This window comes from Canis lupus, chromosome 12 (assembly GCF_011100685.1).
Source record: "Canis lupus familiaris isolate Mischka breed German Shepherd chromosome 12, alternate assembly UU_Cfam_GSD_1.0, whole genome shotgun sequence".
Lineage (NCBI taxonomy): Eukaryota > Metazoa > Chordata > Mammalia > Carnivora > Canidae > Canis > Canis lupus.
Window position 1 is genome coordinate 48,647,998 of NC_049233.1, and position 15,035 is coordinate 48,663,032.

General features: G+C 43.3%; 1 protein-coding gene across 2 annotated transcripts in view; it reads right to left on the reverse strand.

Annotated features, from left to right (window-relative positions):
- GABRR1 (gamma-aminobutyric acid type A receptor subunit rho1) overlaps positions 1–15,035 on the reverse strand; it is a 58,684-nt gene that overhangs the window by 3,757 nt on the left and 39,892 nt on the right. For both annotated transcript variants that reach the window (XM_038553358.1, XM_038553359.1), the window contains 5 exons: positions 14,130–14,197; positions 12,880–13,103; positions 5,878–5,960; positions 3,480–3,620; positions 786–938 (listed from right to left, as the gene is read on the reverse strand). In XM_038553358.1, the coding sequence (XP_038409286.1) occupies positions 786–938; positions 3,480–3,620; positions 5,878–5,960; positions 12,880–13,103; positions 14,130–14,197 (669 nt within the window). The remainder of the gene's footprint in view (positions 1–785; positions 939–3,479; positions 3,621–5,877; positions 5,961–12,879; positions 13,104–14,129; positions 14,198–15,035) is intronic.

Sequence of the window (15,035 nt, forward strand, 5' to 3'; positions counted from 1 at the left end):
TTAGCATAGTAACTGTTCAAGCTATAGAATAACTGTTAAAGGACAAGTCATTTGTTAGTGGTATTTGCCTGGGATTTCAAATTAAGCTCAGAATATTTCTTGGCAAACACTAAGTCACAGGGGACTGGAGTCACCTTAAGGGCCAGCTCGATTCAGTGTCACTAAAACCTGGGTGGAGGTCACCCGCTCCCTTGAAGCCTCTGAACCATCTGAACAATGGTGGTGTGTGTGACTGGGTGGGTGCGATATTTAAAGTGGGGGAGAGAGTTGATGGCAAATTTAGCTATTCATGGAGTTCTTACAGAGTAGGGATTTTTCAGACTTGAATATGTATAAGAATTATCAGGAGACCTTGTTCAAAATGTAGGTTCCAGCCCTTTCTCAGGGATTATGGTTCTATACATGTAGATGAATCACAGGATTCTTTATTTTTAACAATTTGCTCCAGAGATCCATTGCAAAGATCCCTTGGGCAATCTTTTGAGAAACCCTGCTAGAAAATGTAGTTTCCTTATGCAAGTGGCCAGAAAAAGCACCCACACACCTAGACTGTGGACCCCAGAACACGGTTCTAACAAGACTAAGGTGGGCACTTGTAGGGCCCTGGAAACAGTTTTGCCACATAGGTTCTTAATAATGGCATTTTACCTGTAAATCAATACCTGGTTTTTCCAAGTTATAATGCCAACAGGGGTTTAGAATCAAATTTGAAATGAATGGTTTTATCTGGAAGAAATTATTTGTATTTTCAGATACCTGAAATACACATTTGAGATATTCCTTACCTAAAGGGACTCTGGCAGGTACAGCTCTGCGGTCAATCCAGAAGGACACCCAGGACAACATGACCATCAGGGTGGCAGGAAAGTAAGTTTGGAGCAAGAAAAAGAAGATGTGGCGACGCAAAGTGAAGTTAATGTATAGACGGTTGTACCAGCCTGGGGGGACACAAGGAGGTAAAGATAGCACACACCATAGCTATTCAGCTCCTTCACCCAACACATTTCATTCAGGGAATCATGATCGCCTTACAGACTTCACTGGAAACTTGCCACATCTTTACAAAGTGAAAGAAAAACCGTGGAATGGAGTGATTATATGATAACCTACACCACATGGGTTAGTCCGTCTCAAGAAATTTTTGGCCCCGTCTTTACATAAAGGAAGCCTCTTGAGAAGGTGATTTAAGATTCTTGTTTAAAACAAAACAAAACAAAAGACTCTTGTTAACTCAGGGATGCCTGGGTTGCTCAGTGGTTGAGCATCTGCCTTTTGCTGAGGTCACGATCCTGAGGTCCTGGGATCGAGTCCTGCATCAGGCTCACCACAGGGAGCCTGCTTCTCCCTCTGCCTATGTCTCTGCCTCTGTCTCTGTCTTAAATAAACAAACAAACAAACAAACCTAAAAATAAATAAATAAGACTCTTGTTAACTCATCCTTTGGGACAGAGCCCAGTAGTGTCATCGTCACCTGGTTGCTTGTTGGAAATGCAGACTCTCAGCCCCACCCCTGATCTATCGCATCAGAATCTCCTTTTAACAATACTCCCCACGTGATTGATATGTCTGACAAAGTCTGAGAAGCATTTATTTAAACAAGCCCCTTTGGGATTCTCTATGGAGGAAAAAGTTTTAAAGTTAAAATACCAAGCTAACCCTAACATTGCATTCAGGAGCAATAAACACAGGTTCACTATGGTTCAGCTCCACCCTTGTGTTCTCTCTACAAGGAAAAAATATGCATGGAGGCATTCAAAGGAACAGGGGTAAGATGGAAGGAAAAGAAAAAAGCAAGATAAACCTGAGATGATGAGATTGAAAATGAAACAGAAACTTGGCAATATTAACTTGAAAACCTGGCATCCTGAACAATGATAATGCAATGGCTATCACTGTAAAACAGTCTCAGGAAGAGATTGTGGAGGTGCTGTAAACTGAATGTCCCTCCCCCCCCAATTTTTGTTGAAACCTAATCCTCTACATGATGGTATTTGGAGGTGGGGCCTTTAGGAGTGATTACATCACGAGTGGGATTAGCGTCCCTGTAAAAGAGACCTTAGATTGGTCCCTTGTGCCTTCCCCTATGTGAAGACACAGCAAGAAGGTGGCTGTCTATGAACTAGGAAACAGGCTCTCATCGGACACTGACTCTGCCAGCATCTTGATCTTGGACTTCCTAGCCTCCAGAACTGTGAGAAGTTAATTTCTGTTGTTTAGAAGCCACCCTGTCTATGGTATTTTATGATAGCAGCCTGAACAGACTAAGAAAAGAGGAAGAGTCAGAATGCTAAGGATGAAGTGGGAGTCCCATGAAAAACCAAGACCTGCGTGATATATACAGAAGATGAGATATGCTGGATTGCCACGATATGTTGGGAATACAACAGTGCCTTGTATTACAGATTAGACGACTTAAAAGGTTACACTTACTGCGCAGTCATGCAATGTTTTGGCAATAGATACTACATAAAGAAGAGCACCTCAGTGGCTCAGTTGACTAAGCATCTAACTCTTGATCTCAGCTCAGGTCTTGATCTCAGGGTCATGAATTAAAGCCCTGCATTGGGCTCCACACTGGGCATGGAGCGTACTTAAAAAAAGAAAGAAAAAGAAGAAAAAAAGAAAGAAAGAAAGAAAGAAAGAAAGAAGAAAGAAAGAAAGAAAAAAGAAAGAAAGAAAGAAAGAAAGAAAGAAGAAAGAAAGAAAGAAAGAAAGAAAGAAAGAAAGAAAGAAAGAAAGAAAGAAAGAAAGGGAGAAAGAGAGAGAGAGAGGGAGGGAGGGAGGGAGGGAGGGAGGGAGGAAAGAAAGAAAAAGAAACTACATAAAGATTTGAATAATATCATCCTGAAAGGTGATTAGTCAAGACAAAGGTAAGTGTTGGAGAGAGCTGTTCACCTCAGCTGCCAGGAGGAAGACCACAGAGCATGCCCCCAGGCAAGGAGAGATGGCAAGCTTGTTCAGACCTGAGTGTGGAGCCTCACAAGGTCATAAAGGGGGCCTGTGTAAGCAGTATACTTAAAAGAGAATTAGTTCGAGGGAAAAAAGGGAAAAAGAGAGAGAGAGAGAGGATTAGCTGAGTGGAGCAAAGAAAACAGAAATCAACAGACCTAAAATCCTACTGTTTCTTGCCTACAGAGGAGGAGGTTCTGGGAATCCTATGGGGGAAGGGGAGATGCCAGCTGCTAAACCAGCAAAGTGATTGGCTCAAACAAAACTCCTCACATGGCTTATGTTTGTGTCCTTACTAATATTTTTTAGGTTATCACTTTGGATGCTTTGGTGGCATCTAAAAATCACCTCTCCCTGGTTCTTGCCATCCCCTAGACCTGATTTAGGAATTCCACCTTTGGCTTCACATCTAGGTGGCACAACCTCTGCTCATCTGACAGCCAACTCACACCTTTCCTAAAATAGAGGATGACCCCCTGCAGCCAGACTAGGACCCACCCCAGCTCTCAGCCCCCACCGTGCACACGCACCTGTGCTGCTGTAGAAGGCCAGTTTCGTGGTGGTATGGAATTCTTGAATGAGGAACTGGGAGAGTGAGATCCGTTCATCTGTCTTTAAGGAGTCGTTGCCTTTTTTCCAGTACAGCATGAGGTCATCCTCTGTATAAGCATCTGAAAAGACGGAAGACAGCATCAGGCACAGGCCTGCAGTGGTAGGAAGGCAGGCCTATCTGTGGGGCTCCGTGGAAGCAGCTCCAGATCTCGCACACAAACCGGGATTACAGTAAGAGAGTCTGAATAACCAAACCACAGTCTAAACAAAGCAAAACAAAATACAAAAAGAAAAATGAGTTCTCCCCAGTCTTCCAGAAGTCATCAGAGCAAAGCTCTCGAGCCTAAATACTCATACTTCCTGCAAACACCTTCACCCTACAATCCAGCCTGCCACTTATTAGGTTAAAACAAATGAAATTGCTATACTTGCAGATCAGAAATGGTGAAATCGTGGCAAAATTGCATACACGGTTCAGTCTTAAAAACCTAGGCTGGGGGATCCCTGGGTGGCGCAGCGGTTTGGCGTCTGCCTTTGGCCCAGGGCGCGATCCTGGAGATCCAGGATCGAATCCCACGTCAGGCTCCCGGTGCATGGAGCCTGCTTCTCTCTCTCTCTCTCTCTCTCTCTCTCTCTCTGTGTGTGTGACTATCATAAATAAATAAAAAAATTAAAAACAAACAAACAAACAAACAAAAAAACCTAGGCTGATTTCGCCTTCTTTTCTGCTTCCAAGGTGTAGTACTGCATCCATTAGTGGCTAATATCTTTAATACTCTCAAGGCAAGAAGAGCTGCATTCTGTGAAAAAGGACACATAAAGTGCTGGCAGCAGAACACAAGCCCCTTCTCTGCAGGCCTCCAGGTGCTTCTACCCAGGGCCCCGTTAAGGATCACTTCCTGACCTTCGCCCACTTTAGGTGATCACACACATTACTCCAATTGAACAAACCTACCTGCAGCCTGGACAGAACTGAGGTCCAGTCTGCTCCTGTATGTAACAGTTCTTTCTGGAGCTCCCCGATGTCCTATTTCATTCCTCTATTTTATTCTATCTCTTACCCTTGACCTGTGTGTTGGTTGGTTTCATGTATCCACTTGGCTAGGCTGTTATTCAATCAAACACTAATCCAGGTGTTCCTCTGAAGATGCTTTGTAGATGTGACACCTACAACCAGTTCACTTTAAGTAAAGGAGATGATCCAGGATAATCCACGTAGGCCTGATCCAATCCATTGAATAGCCTTAAGAAGCTGATCTGAGGTTTGCCCAAGAAAAATAAAATCTGCCTGTGGAGGGCAAGATCAGGCCCCACCCGGGGTTCCCAGCCTGCCCTTCCCAACAGCCTGCCCTGCAGATGTCAGACTTGCCTTACCAAACCCCCATACTCACTTGCAAAAGCCAATTCCTTGCACTCAGTATCTCTTACTATGTGTCTCCAATATTCTGCTTCCCTGTGGCACCCTGAAGGATACAACTGGAAGAAGCTACATTCCCAATGGAGCTTCCTGGGTCTAGTGGGGAAGACAAGGTTCTGGAGACAATGAGTTAAGTTCTTCTTAATGCTATGTCCTCAGGCAAATTACATCCCTCCTTGTATGATGAACATTACAGTAACCTGCTCACTGAATCTGGGGAGGATGAAATGACGGCAGGCCGAAGCCCCTATGCATTGGGCAGTCACCCCCTTGGTCCTGGGATTTATTACTCCCTTTTCCCACATTCAGTGCCCTATGGAGCTGTCCTCTTGACCCTCTATCTCAACATCCCTGCCCTCCTTGGTCCTAGACGACTGAGCCAGGGGACACCTGACTCATTGTCACAAGTACAGGCAGGCTTATAAAGGTCCCTGTGCCAAAGGGATGCCTCACTAGGGCTTGGTCACCAGCCATGTGTGCAAGTATCCTAATGCCCCTCAGTTGTGCCTAAGGACCTCTAGCACCACATGTGATTACCTTGGCAAACTTGTTTTTGCCAGGAAGTCTTTTCTTTAACAGAAATCTTATTCAGAAGAACAATAAAACAGATAAAAAATGAGCTCATACATTGGACGGTGTGTAGAGGTAGCTGCACAAGGAGACCCACATTTGCTGAGCCCTCTACCCCGCTCCCTAGCAATTGCCCCGGTTCCCCAGAACTGAGCTTAAAACCATTGCTCTGGCGCATTTAAAGGGTCACTTAAGGGAACAGAAGGTTTTAGTTTCAAACCTGTTCCTGATTTTCATAATTACCCTGGACTTAGCTTTTTAATTACAAAAAAAAAAAAAAAAAAAATCACTTGAAAAGCACAGCATGAATGAGAAGCACATGCTGTTCCTGCTACGGAGAGTTAGTCTTTGCGTGATCTGTGTGCTGATGTCCCAGACAGTCTACTCACAGCTTTCAATTTCAAGTGAGCATGTTTGTGTGTCCAGGGGAAATCGGCTGAAATCCATGTTGCACATTGCAGTCACTGTAACCCTAGAAACAAAAAGACAAACATCCAAATTTTAAGAGGTTGCAAAATACAAGTGCAAAATGGTAAACAGAAAAGGGCTCTGCTTCCTTCCAATATAACTGCCTCCTTATAATTCATAATAAGCAAGGTGTCAAGATTTAGACAAGTAGCTTTATGTATGATAAAGTCATCTGAGTGCTCTGGGTTTTATGTTTTATTCTAGAGGCTGTGTGAGGCGGAGGATCTCTACCAACTTCTATCACGTTCAAGCATATTATTGAAGCAATGGTCTCAACCTATATAAAAATGTGAAGTAAAAACTCATATGATGTTGTTTCTTAAAAGAAACCATAGAAGTATATATTGTTCTCTGGTTTTATATAAATTCAATTTTTCTGTTCTTTTATTGATTTTATTGATATTCAATATTTGAATACAACATGTCAGAAATAATATTAATGAAACACTTACGCCAGTGGTCGAATTTGGCACTTTTTTTATAATGTTATTATTTTTATATCGATAACAATAGCTCCCAGTGGGCATAGTTATTTTTAGTGGCTAATTCCATGGAGATCATAGTAATGAAAAAACACTGAAAGATTTTTTTGTACCAACATGCAAGCACTTGCTGGCATCTGATGGTTTTGTTTCAGAGTTTACACAGGAAAATGGGCTTCTGCATCAAACAGTAAACAAACACAACACAGATCATTAGTTGTACATGAAAATCTCCCATCCTGTGGGGAATCTCTTGGCAGGACATGATTAACAGTTATTGGCTGATACTGAACAAACTATTTTTTCTTTGACCAAATCTTTGCTATATATATATATATATATATATATATATATATATATATATATATATGTTGTAGAAGTTATCTGAATAATTCATAGCCAAAAAGACAAAAATCACTTTTAATTTAAATGGAAATTTCAAGGAAGAGAGCCCTCTTGAAACTGAATTATCCAAATACTGGCCTTATTTTCCCCCTTCCATGTGAGTATGGAATTGTATTCTGAAAGAGATTTTCTTTCTTTCTTTCTTTCTTTCTTTCTTTCTTTCTTTCTTTCTTTCTTTCTTTCTTTCTTTCTTCTTCTTTCTTTCTTTTTTAAGGTTTTATTTATTTGAGAGATAGAGAGAGAGAGAATGATCATAAGCAGGGGAGAGGGATAGAGGAAGAAGAGAACTCTGCTGAGCAAGGAACCTGATATGGGACTCCATTCCAGGACCCTGGGATCATGACCTAAGCTGAAGGCAGACTGAGCCACTCAGGCATCCCTGAAAAGGATTTCCTATTGTTGGCAGAGCTGAGTAGCCTTATGTCCCCGTGGAAATCCTGATAAACAGGGTGTATTGAGTGGGGAGGAGTCAGGATGGCAGTTGAGTTGGACATCCAAATGGAAGGCTTCCTTTTCTATCGGGGCGACACCAGCATTAACTATACCTAATGGCATCCCCAGCAAGAAAGAAACTAGAAGCTAAGTTTGGAGACTTAGAGCTAATGAAATGTCGAATGCAGGAAGTTTTCGCTATCAACAAAAGGATTGAATATCTTTTCTTTTTGTATCAGGAACAGATATTTTTAGAATATCTGTTATTATATTCTTTGAACCCCGACTTGATGTTTTTCCGCTTGTAACTCACACATCACACATTGAACAAGCACAGTTTGTGGTTTAATACAGACTCTATGTTTCTAAACTGATTCATTGGGGAGCACATGAGGGCTCAGTCAGTTAAGCGCCCGACTCTTGATTTTGTCTTGGGTCTTGATCTCAGGGTGGTGAGATCAAATTCCTAATTGGCCTCTGCACTGGGCAGGGAGCCTGCTTAAGATTCTCTCTCTTCCTCTCCCTCTGCCCCAGAATTCCTCCCCCCTGCCCCCCACCCACTCCCTGCTCAAACACATGCACTCTCTCTAAAAAAATTTTTTTTTAAAAATTGGGTTTTTGGTAGGCTTTCCCCTTGTCTTGGATGGAATTTCGTCCCGTGATTTTTTTTTTTTTTTTGCTTACGTCTTATGTAATAGTCCAGACAGTTACTTGTAAGTAACAAAGCACATTTCAATTCAAAAGTTAGAAGAATTTGACCCACGATATTAATCAACACTTCAAACTTCATTCACATTAAGACTGCTGTTCCTCCTCCCAGCTAAGGTATGAAATTGGCATTTGAGTGATCAGTTCCTGCCCACCTCTGATCAGCTCCTGTACAGGTGGAAGTGACAGGAGAGAGGGAGGTGGGAGCAGGACAGTTCCTTGGTAGGTGACTTCATGCTCTCTGGTTGAAGCTCCCTGGCAACCATGCTCTACACGGTTGAAGCTGATAACTTTCTTGGGTTCTTCATTCCCACTGCTGGACACTTCCAGCTTCAGAGCTCCCTTATCCAGCAGCAACTCCCCACCCCAGCTCTGACTCCACAGTGACTGACCCTACAAGGCCCCAGGGTGTTTAGATGGCTCTTCTCTTGCCCTCTGACTGCATAGTGTCCCCCACTGGTATGCACATGTGTATCAAGCTCTTGAGGAAATCCCAGGGAAGGCTTGAACATGCCCATAACTCTCTTCCAAAAATAATCTCATAAATCTTTTCCTCTGCCCACAATCATCGACTCTTTCATATTTTGAAGTTGACTGGGAATTCAAGAACCATGGAATGAGTTTTTTAACATTTGCTTAATAAAATCTGCCTAGTATGACAGAGCATCTCATCTGTGGATTTCACTTTTTCTTTTATCCTAGGGCCCAGGAGATTTCAACCTCACTGTCCTGTTACCTGCCACTCACTCCCTGCCCCTCCCCCGCTCACACACATGCCTCTGTCTACATTCTCATCATCTGGTTCCATGTCTGTCTCTTTCACTAGCCAGTAATCACACTGATATTATTCTTCTCTACATCCCCAGATCTGGAGATAGGACCTCACAGGCTTTCATTTGCACACACCTTTCTAGGGGCCATCCTGGCACCCAGAAACTTAATAAAAATCTGTCAAATGAATCAATGACTAGATGAGGTGGAAGGATGGTATATTGGTTGTATTCTAGGAGTTAACCTGTTACTGGCACAGTTGATGGGCAGCTACCCCATGTTTTCCCCAAAGTAAAGCTCAAAGTGGCAGTTAAGGGGATCCCTGGGTGGCTCAGCGGTTTCGGGCCTGCCTTTGGCCCAGGGCGTGATCCTGGAGACCTGGGATCGAGTCCCACATCAGGCTCCTGGCATGGAGCCTGCTTCTCCCTCTGCCTGTGTTTCTGCCTCTCTCTCTCTCTGTCTTTCATGAATAAATAAATAAAATCTTAAAAAAAAACCACCAACAACAAAATGGCAGTTAATTTAGGCCTCTTGGATTTTTCCCCCCACCTAAATCAAACAAACCTATGATTTTATTTGCAATGAAAAATCAAAGCATCTGTTTTTAGCCACAAGGAGGCTCACTGAGGACTCTGATTCTGAACACACAGGAGGGTTTTCCATTTTCTTATTTTTTATGTAGTGCCTCTGATCACATCCAGTGGTGTACTAAATTAGACTTCATCTGGCTCAGGAAAGCCAATTGCTAGACTTTCGGGAAGTTGTAAGCTGGTTGTTAAACAGAGCCATTTTTTTTTTTAAGATTTTATTTTTAAGCAATCTCTATACCCAAAGTGGAACTCGAACCCACAATCCTGAGATCAAGAGTCACACGTGTTATTGATGGAGTCCCTAAACATGGCCATTATTAAAAATCAGACTGTATAAACTTAACTTATATTTGAAACAAATAAATATTAAAAACTCAACACTTCTTAATTATTTTTCTATTATCTATACTCCTGAAGTTACATATATAATGTTTATTTGGTGGAAAACACTACCGATCACTGTGCTACTATGCATTTTTTCCCAACTCTGCACTGAGTGACATCAGGTTGGTAGTTTGAAGCCAGCTGTGATAGGAATATTTACACTACAGAAATCAGCAAATGCTCCAAATCAGGGCTTGATATATTGTTTTGTAGATTGTCTTGAATTAAGATAGCAGATTAGGGGATCCCTGGGTGGCGCAGCAGTTTGGCGCCTGCCTTTGGCCCAGGGCGCGATCCTGGAGACCCGGGATCGAATCCCACGTCGGGCTCCCGGTGCATGGAGCCTGCTTCTCCCTCCTCCTGTGTCTCTGCCTCTCTCTCTCTCTCTCTCTGTGACTATCATAAATAAAAAAAAAAAAAAAAAAAAAGATAGCAGATTAAACTTAAAAGCATGGGATGTCTGGGTGGCTCAGCAGTTGAGTGTCTGCCTTTGGCTCAGGGCATGATCCCAAAGTCTCAGGATCAAGTCCCACATTGGACTCCCTGCGAGGAGCCTACTTCTCCCTCTGCCTATGTCTCTGCCTCTCTCTCTGTGTCTCTCATGAATAAATAAATAAAATATTTTTAAAAAAACCTAAAAGTGTGCTTTATCTTTTGCTATTATACATAAATAGTACAAAAAATTAAGGATATGTCTTCCAATATTTAAAAGCTATTATCCAATTCAGCAAGGAAGTTGCTATGTCTTTGATGAATGAATGAAGTTCCTGCATAGTTCTTGGTTGTTTCATTTTTGTCTTATTAAAGAAAACAAAAATAGGGGTGTCTGGCTGGTTCAGTTGGTAGAGCATGAGACTCTTGATCTCGGGGCTGTGAGTTAGAACTCCATGTTGAGTGTAAAGATTACTTAAAAAAATATATAAGAAACAAAAAATATCAACAATCATTGATCAGATCTACACTCATTTGTAAGTCACATAATCACAAAAATGCTTACAAACATTTATTCATAGCCTGATTTTTTTGGATTATTGTTGGCAATAGAATCATAAAAAATAATAGTAGGTTATAGGTCAATTATATCTCAATAAAACCAGAAGAAATAATAATGGAATTTTATAAGAAATGGGAAATTATACTGAAGTTATAAGTACTGAAGTTATAAGTGTATGGGATTTATAACAGAAAGTATTATATATATTGTTTCACTTATAAATCATGTACATTCTTTTTATCAGTCATGTTTATAAGAAACTTACGTCCACATACATATGTCTATACATTAACCCCAGGCAACCAGTTGTTAAACATTTACCAGCACACCAGTGTTCACATGCATTACGGTCTAGTCTTTTGTGTCCCTGGTGGTACCATCGGGTTGTGTTGTTTTGTTGATGGTTTTTGAGCTTAAGGATGACTTGTCAGCTGCCTCGGATGTGAGACTCCAGGGAAAACCAATCCAACATGGCTGGGGGGAGGGATTACACATCCTTGACCCTCCTGAGTACTTCCATGGGGGGAGGCATTTCAATTCACGGAGAGGAAAACCCCATAACTCCACTCTGAGTCTAGTAACTAATTGCTTAGGTGCCAAGCCAAAATGACTAATGAGGAATCATCATAAATACCTTGGAGGGTAGGGGCAAAAAATTCAGCTTCAACATTGCCATCTGTTTTTTTTTTTTTTTTAAGATTTATTTATTTATTCATGAGAGATACAAAGAGAGAGAGAGAGAGAGGCAGAGATATAGGCAGAGGGAGAAGCAGGCTCCATGCAGGAAGCCCAATGTGGGACTGGATCCCGAGACTCCAGGACCACGCCCTGAGCCTAAGGCAGATGCTCAACCACTGAGCCACCCAGGCGTCCCAACACTGCCATCTTTGACTCAAAAGATACACTGTGCCACTGTCTAGGCATCCCCTTCCTTAGACACTGGGGTAGGGATTCGTCTTTTCCAAAACGAAGTCTGTAAAACTAAAATGCACCTTCAGTGTGGCACAGGAGGAGTAAATCACAGCAGGCACAGCCCCTTCTCTGGGAAGGCCTGCAGCTCAACTCCACACATCCTCCCTGGTGGAGCTTTGGCCACCTTCAGTTTCTTTCTTTCTGTCTGTCTGTCTTTCTCTTTTTTTTTTTTTTTTTTTTGTCTTTCTCTTTTTAAAGGTTTTGTTTATTTATCCATGAGAGACACACGGGGAGGGAGGGAGGGAGGGAGAGAGAGAGAGGCAGGCTTCATGCAGGGAGCCTCACATGGGACTTGATCCCAGGTCTCCAGGGTCAGGCCCTGGGCCAAAGGCGGCGCTAAACCGCTGAGCCACCTGGCTGCCCCACCTGGAGTTTCTAAAGCTGGTCAAGTAGGGAAAGCCCTGCTGTGGCTCCTGTGTTTAAGGAAAGCTCCTCCAGGTCAGTGATTAATGAGCACCTGAACATTTCTAAGGCATCTGAGCACATAAGAAAAAAAGATTATATTCTTTATATTTTAAAAGTGATGCTCAGAATGCTATTTAAAAGTCATAAAGCGTGGGATCCCTGGGTGGCTCTGTGGTTTAGCGCCTGCCTTCAGCCCAGGGCATGATCCTAGAGTCCTGGGATCGAGTCCCACATTGGGCTCCCTACGTGGAGCCTGCTTCTCCCTCTGCCTCTCTCTCTCTCTCTCTTTCTCTCTGTATCTCTTAAAAATAAAAATAAAAAAGTCATAAAGTGACCCGGGATTTCCATAGTTTCTCAAGTAGGATACCATGGTGAGAAAGGATAGCAAACAAGCCTGGCTGGCCAGGTAAAGTAAAAGAATTCTTTTTAGCCCAAGTTCTAAACTATACCTGAAAAAAAAACAGGAATTGAGACATCTAAGGAGGCAAGTCCTTCAGAAGAATTTTGTCAACTCTATTTCATTGATTCCCACTAGAGTCTAAACCAATAAAACTTTCATTAAAGTTTTTTAAATGAAAATATAACACGCGAGATAAGGCATAAATCATAAGTATCAGCTTGAGAAATTTCTGCCAATGTGTTTCTGAGACTAAAACTTCCTTACAATTTTTTTCTCGTGTGTAAAATTGGCGTCCCTTGACAGTTGAAAAGGTGACATCTCCCGAGAAGTTAGAAGCTGGCCATTGGAAAGCCAAAAGGTCACAGGCTGCCAGGCCTTACCGGAGGCTGTAGAGCACTTTGCCGTCGGGTTGCACCCGCAGCATGACGTTGTCTGTGGTGGTGTCGTGGATGAAGGAGCGCTTGGAGTGCACGAAAAACATGTCAGGGACCCAGATCTTCTTGACCAGCCGGCCGTCAAAGGTCATGCTGAGGTTGTTGGTGCTTGGGAAGGACAGCCTCTCATCCTTCCAGTAGTGCCTCAGGTAGAGGGTCATCGTGAAGTCCTGGGGGCGGGGGGCAGAGAGGGGAACCCCACACACTGAACCTACTGGGTGTCAGCGGGACGTTGTGCACCCCATGGAGCCATCACCTGGCTGGGAATGAAACAGCAGAGTCGAGGGCCTGCGTCTAGTCCCTGGGGTTGGCAGCAGCAGTTGGAGGGCTTCAGGGGAGGGACTCAGCCAGAGGCCTCCAGCAGAACCCCACCCCATGCCCTGGCATCTGCTTCCACACTGACAAGGTGGTACTGCCAGCACTGGTGACCCTCACCATGTTTGGGGAGTGGAGGGGGTGGGAGGGCTGGATAAACACCCCAGCTCCCTGGCCCCTCAGCTGGGATAACCCTGAGGTGTATTCTTTGCTGACTCTCAGAGTTCCCCCAGTGGGACTGAGATTCACAGTAGTAACTGGTTTGAGGGCACAGGCTGTTTTGCTTCCTCCCTATCCCTGTTTCCCCTATCCCTGTCTCCCACCCCTGCTGTCTTGCTGAGTCATAGGGAATCACCTCCCAAATAAACCTCTTGTGCTAGAATGCTTCTCTCAAGTCTGCTTTTTGGAGAACCCAAGCTAACATAAGGCTTTAAAAGTCCTGTAAGTCAAGGAGTTGTAGAACATTCTATTTTCACATCTAAACCCACTAAAAAGGGGGGAAAAGGACACTTTTCAGCAGTTTTTCTGCATTTCCACAGCTAAATATAGGATCTACAGCTGAAGAACATCTGGCTATTTGACAGCTGCCTCCTTGGACCCCACTGTTCATGTTTGACAGCCTTTGCCCAGAGAACACATCCCAGTAGCAAGAGTTTAGTGTGGAGGGAGATCAACTTTGTCATTGGCTCTGCCTCACACCAATTGGATGGCTTCGGGCAAGTGTCTTAACCTTCCGGAGCCACCTACATGATTGTGGGCATTCCCATTGCCCACGGAGTTGTGAGACCCAGCGAGTTCGGGTGTGTGCACTTCCCAGCCCAGCACAGGCCCCCGTGTGTGTGAATCCACCTGCCCGCAGTCCCTGAAATGGAAGCACTTACCATGTCGACCTCCGAGATGCTGTCCAAGCTCTCCACCTGCACATCCACACCAACAGGAATGGCCGGACCTGCAAACAGGGCATGGAAATAATATGGATTCTTTTTACTTGAATTTTTACTGTGGAAAAGACAGGCATGAGGAGCATTCCCCCTGGAACCCGTTCCTCAGCTTCCTGCCAGATTTGAAGGTTTGGTGTCCCCACATGTCAAGCTGAAATGAAACCAGGAATCAAAGGGTTGAATCATGGGTGGCTCCCTGGAATACTCCAACAAAAGTTTAAAAAAAATAAGTGTTTTGTTTTCACCTGAATCATTCAGGTGATTCTGAAATGATGAGATTCCAATAAAGCTTTCTTCTTTGGTTACACATGCTCATCTAAAGGTACAATGAAGACCTAGCTCAAAGCTGGGCCTTATCTAAGGAGTTACTCCCTAGCACGAAGTCCCCCACTTTATTTTTTATATTTGTCTCCTGATTTTATCATGGAAGCCATTGTCTCTGTCTGGCTATGAGAAAGGCACTGCTTGGTAAATAGACACCCAGAACCAAAGTCACATGCAGGTCATCGACCAAACCCACAGATCTGCATCTTTGCCACATGATGGAATAGCTTCCAAGGGATGCAGCAGGGTGGCCTTGAAACGTTAGATTTTTTTTTTTTTTTTTGCATTTCTAGGCAATGAAAACTTAATATTCATCAAGAGAAGGAAAAGATTATAAAGGGAGTAGATTACTGCCCCTTTCCCTCCCTGCCTCCAGGTGTTTGGGGCAGCCATGGAACACAACTTGGATTATCATGGATTGAGGTAGATTTGCACCAAGAGCAGCAGGTTATGGATGGAATAGAGACTCCCTTCTAGAATCTGTTTATTCTTTGGGTGAAGGTGGCCGGCAGAAATAAAAAC